General features: G+C 40.2%; 2 protein-coding genes across 2 annotated transcripts in view; both read right to left on the bottom strand.

Annotated features, from left to right (window-relative positions):
- The window catches only part of LOC117821134 (homeobox protein Hox-C10a-like), a 98,002-nt gene that overhangs the window by 17,694 nt on the left and 68,592 nt on the right, over positions 1-11,716 (bottom strand). The window lies entirely within an intron of this gene.
- hoxc12a (homeobox C12a) lies at positions 6,276-10,357 on the bottom strand. The gene is made up of 2 exons (XM_034695213.1): positions 9,629-10,357; positions 6,276-8,468 (listed from the first exon to the last, which is right to left on the bottom strand). The coding sequence occupies exons 1-2, from the start codon at positions 10,218-10,220 to the stop codon at positions 8,230-8,232; spliced, it is 831 nt and encodes a 276-aa protein (XP_034551104.1). The 5' UTR covers positions 10,221-10,357; the 3' UTR covers positions 6,276-8,229.

The raw sequence follows: 11,716 nt of genomic DNA, 5'->3' as shown, positions 1-11,716 counted from the left end.
GTGCGCTCAGGCCATCAGTCAAAGAATAAGGTTTCACATGTGTTTATTTCCCTGCATGGACGACTCACAGCAGCTGATATTCTGCTAGCAGTAGGACCCAGCAAAGTTTGATTTGGTTGCACCAAATGAGCAGCCTAGGAATATGCAGAGTTTGCACGCAAAGGGGTCAGTAACCGTGTTAACAATCCCGTGTTCATTCTCTCTCAGAAAGACTAGTGGAAGATGAACAATACTTTAAAAATATGTCACAAATATTTAAAGCATAAGAGTCCAAATTTTAAGTTGCGTTCGCCAGGGAGAAGGTGTTGTAAAACATTGGCCATTCTCGCTTAAATATCACCGTTGGAGCAAAAACTTTACGACTGTGTCTGTGGAATTTAAGTTATGTATTGCTACCTAGCGCCATAATTACAATGGTTAACCTAGGTGTCACCCTCTTGTTAAGAAGAACTCTCAGTTCAAAACTGACACTCCTAAATGTTGCAGAGTGTTTGGCTCTGCGTCGATAAATCCTGTGCCAACACTAACCACTCACACACAACAGTGTTACACACACACACACACACACACACACACACAACAGTGTTACACACACACGTACACCCTCACACACACGTACACACTCACACACGAGCACAATGGGCGCAGTTCACCAAGACACTGCTGCACAGTTAGCTGAAGTCAAGGCTAAATGCGGGAAGCCTGTGTAATCATATTACTGTCCCCTCATGGCCTAGATAAGTTTAATTGGATGTAAGTCGGGCAGTTAAACTTGGTTGTATGAGCTGCGAACAGTTTCAAGCAACACTAAAGAACCTTGTTTTTCTTTTACTGAGGTCTCAGTGAATGCACCACGCATGAAGCGTTTGTGGTGGCAACAATAGCTTACAAGATAAGGACGTGTGTTGCTGTTACATTTAGAGCAATCTCCAGAGTGTATTTCTCTTTCAACCACCAGGACATAAAGCCTTCACAACAATGTGTTTAACTTTTTTATTAGAAGTATTAAATGATTTTCACATCTCAAGAAATCCTCATATAGTGACTGCTGGGCTCCAGCTCCCATATGTGTTATTTAGATGACCTGCAAAATCCTGGTAGTACTCCACACAGAGAACAGTAAATAGCGAAGGGGTATATCTATCTTTGGGAAAAAATCAAGATAAGGTCAAAGTAAGCTTGTGTTTGATATTTTGCTAGAGGGTCTTTAGGCTTCACGGCTAACACATTCGAAGAAAGTCAAAATAGAGTGAATTTTATGTGGAGAAATTACTTGAGGCTATAGACTGTCAAATGCAGATATATTTAAAATGATGTGCTTAGACGCGGCCTGAATTACTCCTCCATTAACTGCACAGTTAATCTGATATATTTGGATCACCCTTTACAATCAACAGAGATAACATGAGCATTGTTTAAAGCACTCTGTGTTCATTAAAATTCGTAAACACAGCCAGCTTTCCGAAATTACGCACAAGACGGCACAACATTGCGCACGACTCGTTGCGCCATACTCAGATGATTGTTTCCGGATTCGTTAAAGTACATATCTGGTACTTTGTTTATTTACTCTGAAAACAATTATAAAAATGTTAATTCTATCAAATTTGACACAACGTGCTCATGAGAAGTAAAAATACACGGGTACTTTGTCAGACGTTTGACGTACGCGGTTAACTTGGGTGTATTTTTGGCATTATTTGGTCAAATCATTCCTGTTTAATTAAAAAAAAGTGCTAGGCTATGTTTGTAGAGAGAATATCAGGAGACAAATTGCATCGTGGTCGAGTAACTCAACATTTTTAATTGTCGCTCCAATCAGATATAATTGAGCTATTATTAAAAAAAAAAACTATTTCAGGGGAAGCGCACACCGTTTTGTTCTCTTCAAATCGTAGGGGTGAAAAATGCATTATTTTTGCTTGTGCTCGCCTTGCACAGGAGTGCTGCAGAATGTGGACCAAATATAGAAGCCCTGAGCTTTGCGCTTTAGACTCAGATATAGTTGAAATGCCTGCTCAAACACTTTGCTCTGATGTTTACTTTGCCGTCTGAGCTGCAGATTTTCCAAGCTTTTCTTCAGCGCCAGACCTTTAAACATACAGGACATAAATGTATTGATGTTAATGTAGGGATAAAAATGTATATTCCAGGCTTCACTGCGTGTACACTGAACCAATGGAGCACGAACCTGAACAGGTGACAAAGATATTTTCCATATTGTATAAAATTGTAATAGCTTTGAGCAGACACCACCGGCTGTGCAGCTCTGTGCTGCATACTTGACCTTCAGTGAGTGCGTTTGGGCCTAAGCGCCGCCTGCAAGATAGTCCATATCCAAAATACCAAACATTCAGTTAGGAATTATTAAAGGTAAATGGTAGAAAAATAGACAGAAACCACACTGTTCTTGTAGAATATTGATCAGAAGACTGAAACTGGGAGAACATCTAAATACAGCTTACGGAGCCAAATATTACGCAAGGCGCGAATTAATCTTATAAACTGCTTCTGTATCCACGCGAGAAGAAAAATAATAACATGGTGAGTTTAAATGCATTTTCATTGCACTTAAATTAATAATGCAGCTACAATGAGCTCAACAAGACCAACGCGAAGAAAATACTGGCCACTGATTCGCAGTTGAAGCCTCCTTATTTTTAAAATCCTAAAATATTTTTATTTCTTTCACCAGAGAAAACTGGTCCAAGAGGAATCCGGATTCTCAGAGGCAGCGTTGAAATCTTCACACCACGTATAAGGGGTTGTTGGACGTGCGATGGTATTGAAAAACAAATTGATAAGATGGCGCATTTCAGAAAAAATAGAGCCCATAAAGAACTCATTTCAAATCATGTCAAAATCAATACATAACAGTTCTGCAAGGAGTGAAACGATATGGATCTCTCACGTTAAGCATTGCGTCTCTCTTTCTCTATCACATTAACACTCTCCTTCAAAACACATTCCCCCCTCCACCGACACACACTCACACACACTCTATACTCCCCCACATACACTTTAGAAGGAATAACATTGCTTTCTATTCCTCCAGCCAGCTTCGTACCATAAACGGTAGAGGGGCGGCGGGGGACGTAGACCACATGCCACACAAGTTCTCTGCGAAGGGCACTGTGAAGCTCACTGACCTTTGGGACTCGGAGACAGGCCGCCATAAACAGATTTAGCCAGTCTCAAAGTCAAAAGTGCTCAAGAGCAGTGAAAGACCTATTGTAAAAACCTGCAAAGCCAGCCGAGATTTCTTCCTGTTTTACAATCCAAATATCTTCAGGTTTTCCGCGATGGCTTCTTTTCAGTTGTTTATATTTCATTTTATATCCAGCAAACAGAGACTAAACTGAATTAGAAAATGAGGCAAACAGGTTAAAACTAATAAAAACTGTTTTTGAGGTAACTGTTTTGACTTTTAAGGATCAGGGGTGGTAGGCAGAGGACGCAGCGCACCGTTTAGTGGTTTGTTGTGCGTAAAAAGCTCTAAAAAAATGGTTCAGCTCAAGATTATTATTTTATAAAACAGAGGATATAAATACCTGAACAAACAGACAACAGAAAAAAGTCACACATAACACCAACAGATTCGTCTGGTTTGAAGTTCAAGTTAACACAACATGTTCACAAATCCGTTTGGCACAGTTCAAAGAGCAGACTGCCCCGTCATTCAGTCCAAATAACCGCATCGTTTTACACAGGAATCCCCACACCACCCTGCAAACACAGACCTCTGTTAGAATCATTTGATCTTGGTAGCAAACCCGATTCACGCTGTGCTAAATGTTGTGAATCCTTTTAATGCTGAGACCATATTTCTCTTTGTCTTTCAGCAAATTATGCAAATTGTCACTGTTGTAAATTTCAGTTAACTATTTCCTCTGTTGAATGAACACCAATTTACTGCAATATCTTACAAATCAAGGATACTACTGAAAATCTCCTTTGTCTCGCTCTCTCTCGTATTGCCATTTACGCATTTTTACAAGCAAGTATAAAACTATTTATATAAGCAACCAAGCCCAATTAAGTTATTACACTTGTTACCGTTTACATTTCAACAACGCAATTGTGGTTATGGTTTTCTGAAGCATTTTTAAGATTAACAAGGAATTGTATCACCATTTAAAATTATTATCTTTTTGGTAAATATTAATAGTGGGTGAGGTATTGCAAGACAGTCAGGAAGACCACGCTGCATTTTGCATCTATTATTCTCCTCTGTCTCATTTAACAAGCTAACACACAAACACTCGACTGTAGTTTATGTCCGTTCATGGTCAACAGCGCGTTTGATCGGCCCAAAACATTGGAGTTGTTATGAATTATGTCCTCTGGTTGATCAGAATTAACACATGCAAATAAAGATATATTCAGTTAATTTCATAGACTGGATCGGTAACATATTGCTGAAATATATGATACACTCAAAATTGTGATTTACATTTTTGGATCTGCTGCAATGCGTATTCTTTTAACCAAAACATACACGGACATTTTAATCATGTAGTCCGTGCGTAAACGTGTAAAAGGCTCCATAGCCAAACATCACGCTTGCATTTCTTTTTGCAAACGGTGGAAATAATTTATATCCAGGTTCTGGCATGTCCTCTGATATCCATGTGGAAATTTTTGGCAGTCATTCAATCGCAATGACACTTCACACCATCTATAATCAGATGCGCAAAAGTGCATGGAAAGCATTTTTGGAAAACATAAAACCAGCGGATGCCATATATCTACCCAGTTTGTTATAGACGTATTTGGTGAGTACATAAACAATTTGAGGGTATTTGATTGTTTGTCTATGGTACAAGAGACGTAATTTTGGAAACCAATATTTTGACAATATAATTGTTACTGTTTGCAAACTGACGCATTGTTCCATGCTCGAATATACCAGCGCGAAAAACGTTCGCCTGACGTCACGAATGATCTAATGGCTCATAACACAAACTGTACAAACAACAGGTATATACGTGTTGTGTTTATGAATATACAAAATAGGAAAGGTATTTAAAGGCAAACTCCTGTAGGTGAACGTTTGTAGTAAGGTTGGTAGGCCTCTATTTTGCTGCAGAGGCATCATTACAATGTAACTACTATATGACAGAATACTTGAGCACTGCAGCGAGGCTATATCAGCTAAACGCCGTATATGTCTCTGTGATAACACTGACTGTCATTATCTTGTTTAAAATTGGATTGGATTCTGGATCCGGCACAAAATACAGTACGATGAGGATTGAGCTCAGTAATGTGATAACGTCATCCTCCATGTATGTATTTGTGCTGAGCTGATGGACACTAGGATTCAGGAAGGCCGCTCAGTGGCTCGGTTGCATGAGCAGCCGTTCACAGTTCACTGAAAAGGCAACATGTGATCTCAACATTGGGACAGCACAACAGTTTCCTACTTCACATAATAGAGCCCGTGTGCAGCTGTTTACAAACGCATTAAAGCTTAGTTAGGTATAGCTGATAGAGGAACTCTGCACATGCAGACCTGCATTGCTTTACACTGTCCCGCCAGTAGGGAGAGCTTTGAGGATGTTAGATATGAGTGCACTATAAAACGGTCGTTGTCAGATGTAGGGATCAAATATTTTTTATCTGATCTGTGGGCATGTTTTTAAAAGTATTTACAATACGTGTAAATCCCTAATGCAAAACAGAAGAGGGGATGCACAGGGAACAGGACTGGCCAAGAGGCTCGACTATATGGAGCACTGGGGTGTAACCCTATTACTGCTTTACAGAGCTGTTGCGTGTTTAGCTGCACCATAGGCTTGTAGCACCGGTGACATTGATTAGGCCGAACTTCAAGGGAAAAGAGAAAGCCTTAGAACAAATTTGAAGAGGTTTTTGTTTCATAATAATGTATCAGTTGTAACAATGGGATTTTTTTTTCAGAGTAATATAAAATAAGAACAATATTCAATGCAATATGGGGTTAGGGAGAAGCACCTGGCCGCCATTTTGCATGGAGAGCTACCTATAGCTTACCTTTGCGGCCGTAATAACACATGGCCAACCTGTGTGGGCTCCTATTGATTATACTTCACAGCATGTCCGACCAAGTGCCAACAAAACACCCTCTCAAATACGTCCAAATGCCCCATTAATGTTCGAATCTTGATTTCACCATATCTAAACTGTTACAGGTCACGTCCAATAAAATAATCCCTGCAGTCACAAAAGAAAAGCTGATTTTTAAAGCAACGCATTCAGGGAGGCGACCCAATGACACACTGAGGTTACACCAATAAACGTTTCAGTATTCTGTTTATTGAAGACCTTACGCATGTACATTCATATCATTATTACTTTTACAAGACAACGGAGCAATCCTTACAAGCGCAAAGAAGGGAATGCGGTGAGGGACGAAAAAAAAGAACAAACAGCTATTACACAGAAACAGGGATTCTTTAAATGACAGGTTTGGTACATTTTCTTGCATACCATTTCATATAACCATTCTTGGCAGTATCATATAATAGGCCTACGTTACCAACCCCTCACAACCACAGATAGGCTATATGGAATGCCATATTGTACACGACGATCAATAACATAAAACACTATTACATAGCAATAAGGAATCCTCAAACAGGATGTAAATTGTAACATATATGTTATTTCATCTTACAAAGTTATACACGGGTACAATGTAAGGAGAGGGACAACACTGAGCACGTTGCAAAGAGCAAGTACATAACGTAGGCCTAACAGGCCATCCGTCCTCCAACTATATAATAATAATAATAATAATAATAATAATAATAATAATAATAATAATAATAATAATAATAATAATAATAATAGGCTAATAGCAATGAATAATGATACATTCTTCGTAGACATATGCGTCAAAACGCGTGGTTGGTTTTTGTTTATGATTTGTTCAGAAAAAAATTGTACAAAAAGTCACCTACTGAAAAAGTGGCCCGCAAACATGACTTATAGCTATTTCACATCAACATGCTGCAAATACATTTCACTGCTATAGTTTACTCTTAACACATGACAGATGATGCACTGCATTCCCCCGATTTAAGGGAGGTTATTAGATTTTTCTTAAATCCTACATATTTATTTTCATTTTGAGCACCGAGTTTCAGAAATACTGTTTTAGGCCTAAAAAACAAACACCCTCTCTCCGTTCACTTCAGGCGGCTCCTTTTGAACCAAGTTAGCCTACAAATATGTTTAATACTTAAGAATACTTTATTAAAAGATACTAAACGGGATTATTATAGAGTATAGTACTTTCTTCAACTGAAATAATCTTGACGTGGACGCTTAGCAGCTGGAAACCGTATCGACACGGTGATCTCACTCGACTAAAGAAACGCAACCCATGCAGGATTCTGTGGCTGTTGTTCGGACGAGTCGAAAAGTAATTTAAGTAAGAAAATAACTCCAGAAACCTGTGAGAACATGAACAAAGTAGTAGTAAATATTTTTTGAATGCGCCGTCATAAGGATATGGATTACAATGCGGGTGTAGTTCTCCCTCTCCTCATGCAGACTCCCAGACTTCCAGACTTCCTGCCCGTGACCGTGAACGTGCCACAACGCCTGGTGAAAACTACAGAAGATAAAAACGACGTTTCTCTAACTAAACAAGATAACAGCTGTGAAAGGATTTATCAGCTGGGAGGGATGTTTTTCTTCATTGGATCACAGTCACTGAAAATTATTGCGCGGAAGCGGCTCCAGGCTTGTCTGACTTTCTGCCTTCACTGTTATTTTTAGATCTATTTCTTTGACATTTTACCAAGTGACCCCACTCCCGCTTCATTTTCTCTGACTAAAAATGGAACAAAAAGGATGTTGACACTATGCGTCATCCTAAACTGAGCAATTGCCTTGGCGATATATTACTCAAGGTTCATGCTAAGGGCTTTAACTGAACTCTTGATAAATCAAGATAAACAAGAGACACAGAAAACAAACACTCACAGCTTTTTGTGCGATTATACTAAAAACATGAAGGTAGACGTATAGACGTGTAAATATAGCTTTGAATGCCAGTTAGTTGGCTTGTTCTTGGTTTGTATCGTCCACACCTTGGATAAAAAAAATGATACGAAAATGTGGTGATAATTGCCTGCAATGTAAAAGATGGATAGATGAGTGCATGCATTGAAAGAAGACCTAAGGGAGCGTCGAAGGCTTGGCTTTTTACTGCCTATCGATTCACCTTCTGCCGCATCTCTAAAAGTAGGCCAAAGCTTGCTCCCTCAGCATGAGTCTCTTCTTCTTCATCCTGCGGTTCTGGAACCAGATCTTGACTTGTTGGTCGCTGAGGTTCAGACGGTCAGATAGCTCCCTCCGCCGCTGTCTGGTGATGAACTCATTCATCATGAATTCACCCTCGAGCTCAGCCAGCTGGAGTTTGGAGTAGGGCTTGCGCTTCTTTCTGGTCCGGGTGTGCATCGGGTACCACGGGGCAGCTGGAGGAGAGGGGGGAGGAGAGGAGGAGGAGAGAAGGGGGGCATACAGCGGATTAGTCACCACAGTTGCAAAATCACGGTCACATCCAAGGTTATGAGGAGGCTACAGGGGCGTCAGTGGTCCAAGGCACACTTTTGAGTGTACCGTACAGTGTGTGTAGAGTTAATTTAATATCCAATGCAGCGTTATCTAAGGACTACTGACTATACAGTTTCTATCTAGAAGATACATGCATTTTAAACTAAAACACCTTAATCTCCAAAAGATTTATACTGCCGTGTACATGCTGACAGCCTCAGCATCATCTAGATGATTTCTAAGTTTCTGCAAAAGATCACAGAAGCTAGACTTTGTCTATTTTATTCAAATTCAGAGAAAAAACGCCCCCCGCAAGCTGTCACTTATCTTACACACAGCCAAACTGGATTTGTTTTGGTCTGTGCCTGGACTAATTCTGCTCATTTCTAATCTAATTTCAGCACAACCAGAGTCTGTCTCATTTTCATGAAATTATTGATCTGGAGTGGTTGTATTTGCTTATTTTCAAACCTTTTCTTTAAGGACCCACAATGTCCATCGGTTTGTGTCACAGGAAGTTTTACTGTTGCAGTTAAAGTAGAATTAACGTGATAATTAAGACGTTCATGCAAATCCCAGCTCTTATTTGAGAGTTTCAGAGCATATTAAATGACTCTTGAGTACACAGCGATAGATATTAATTCTGTTTACGAGTCATTAAAAAGAAAAGTCTCTCTACTTGATGCAGCCAATCAAGGCGCCTCATCTCTTTAAATCAATGAGCTAATTTGATAGTACGAAGAGATGTAGGACCCCAAAAATCTACCCTTTACAGTTGAGGCTTTATGGAAATGCACTAGCAGTGATGATCTTTTATTCAAAGATTGGTAGGCAATCCGGTTTGGTGAGCTTATCTGCAACTGTACACAACCACATGGCGCGTTAGGTATTTTAGGGCAACCCCTAGCGGCGTTTGCGCACCACGCAAGTACCCTGCAGGCTAATGAAGGCTGCAAGTTGTGCATCAAGATAACGAGCTCTAATGACGCTGTAATACCACTGGTGTACGCGACGTGCAGTCTCCTTTTCAATAACGGGCACGTGTGTTTCTAATAATTGTGATGAGAAAAATGGCACTCACCTCCGCCTGCGGCTATGTTGCTTGCATGGCTCCCCGGTGACACCAGGGTCTGTGTGTCGCTGGATGAGGGCTTGCTGCTCTCGTTGAGCAGCGAGGAGCTGGAGTCGGACTCCATTGACTGACATGATGGTGGGTCTTGCGTTAGCTGCTCGCTCCCATAATCATATTTAGAGAAGACGGCCGTGCCGCCAATCCCAGCGTGCATCCCGTGGTCAGATGTTAATGATGATGTGTCTCTCGCCCTGTCCTCTCGTTTGAGGCTGCTGCTGCCACCTGAACAGGTCTCCCTGCTCCCGCTGCCGCTGTTATAGTAACATTTACCCTCCTCCGGTCTGCTAATTTCGCATGAGCGATTGAAGGAAGGGTTAATAGACACGGGGCTGCTAAAGTAGGATTGAGAGTATCCATTGCACGGCTCCGAAGGATTCCACGGGAGGGAGCAAACATTGTCCCTTCTCGGGTAGGAGAGAGACGGTAGCCCCGCCAGTTGTCCCCCTGAAGCTCGAAAATTCGGGAAGTAAAACGTGTCTCCAGTGTGGATGTTTACCAAAGGTCCCACAAACCCTGGATTAAGGAGATTATGCTCGCCCATTTCCGCGGGCCCGACCAACAGCTTCTAGTTTATTGCAATCTGACATTTAACATAGTTAAACCTGGAGGGGCGCCTGATTGGTCAGCCCCTAACCACGTGTCCAGGCTAACTTCTGCTACACATAGTACCACCCACTCGGTCCCTCTCAGACAAAACAAAACATTAACTTCTGTATTACAGGGGTTTATATGCTTTTTAAAAATACTATAAAGCTTTTATTAAAAATGTAGAATCTTGTTTTTCCTCACTTGACTCATGCTGTCTCCAAAAGGAGCCTTGACTGCTTCTCCTCTTACATTGCTGGAACTGTCCATGGCCTCGTTTAATCTCTTTATAAGCTGGCCAAAGTTTTTAAATGCATTTTCTTATGAAAACTATTTTTCTTGCTGGACAAGAGGGTGCATATGACAACTTGTTTTCTAGCAAATTATGGTTGAATTTCATGTCATATAAAGCTGTGATGTCCCAATTTTACAAGCTTGTTTTAAGAAAAGACTGATGCTCATTGCCGCACTCTGCTCATATTTACAGTAACGGGGTCAGCAGGTTGAAGCCAGTGGCTCTGTAAAACAGGACGATATTCTACAAGGTTACTTTAAGAGGGTATATTTCACGTTATATTCTCTAGTACACCTCACATGAACAACTTTAACAGATACCTCCAATAAACGTTCGCAGCCAAACTCTGCTGGGATTGTTATACCTCTCACAATTCTTTTATATGAATTTTACAAGATATCAGAGGCCACTTAACTGATCCAAGCAGCTGAGAGGCTCTGCTTTATCTCGCGCTAATTAGTTGATTTGTAGGGGCAACTGTGAAGACACAGAACAAATATGTGAGGTGTCACACTGTAGTCATTTTTTTGTCCTGATGAAAAAAAGTATATATTTTTTATTATTCAAGTAAACAAGTTGCAGAGATTCCACCACAGAGAACTATTTTTTTTCTACACAAAGCTTCGCCTTGAGATGGGCAGGATTCGGGCAGTCCGCCAAAAGCTGCATGGCAAGAATTTTCAATCTGGCCTTTAGTCATAAAAACTTCTTAAACATATTCTCAAAACTGGTCTGTGCATTTTGCATTTCTCTCCCGGGTCTGAACATTGAGCATTAATTACGAAATAAATTTTGAACTTTTCGTCTGACGCCTTCTTTATTAAATTATATCCTTCATGAAGCAGTAACTCTTTCAAAAGAAATTCATGTTTTATGAAAAACCTAATCTCAGTTTTTTATATGAAGACAAAAAAACCTTTATTGATCTAAAAAGTGATCATATCTCAGCTGTGGGACTTGTTCTGTCACAATTATGGCACTTTGAAAAGAGTCACATTAATTCAAGGAGGAAAGTTTGTCAAATATATTACATTATAGTAATATTACGGATTATAATTTCATACTGTTATCGATTAATGAGAAAAAAAATTTAAAACACGAAAAATCTATTACGTCCACCCACCCACACACTTACACACACACACACATACACACGC

Source organism: Notolabrus celidotus, chromosome 11 (assembly GCF_009762535.1).
Source record: "Notolabrus celidotus isolate fNotCel1 chromosome 11, fNotCel1.pri, whole genome shotgun sequence".
NCBI classification, from domain to species: Eukaryota; Metazoa; Chordata; class Actinopteri; order Labriformes; family Labridae; genus Notolabrus; species Notolabrus celidotus.
Note: the sequence above shows the minus strand (reverse complement) of the source record. Positions and strands in the feature narration are given on the sequence as shown.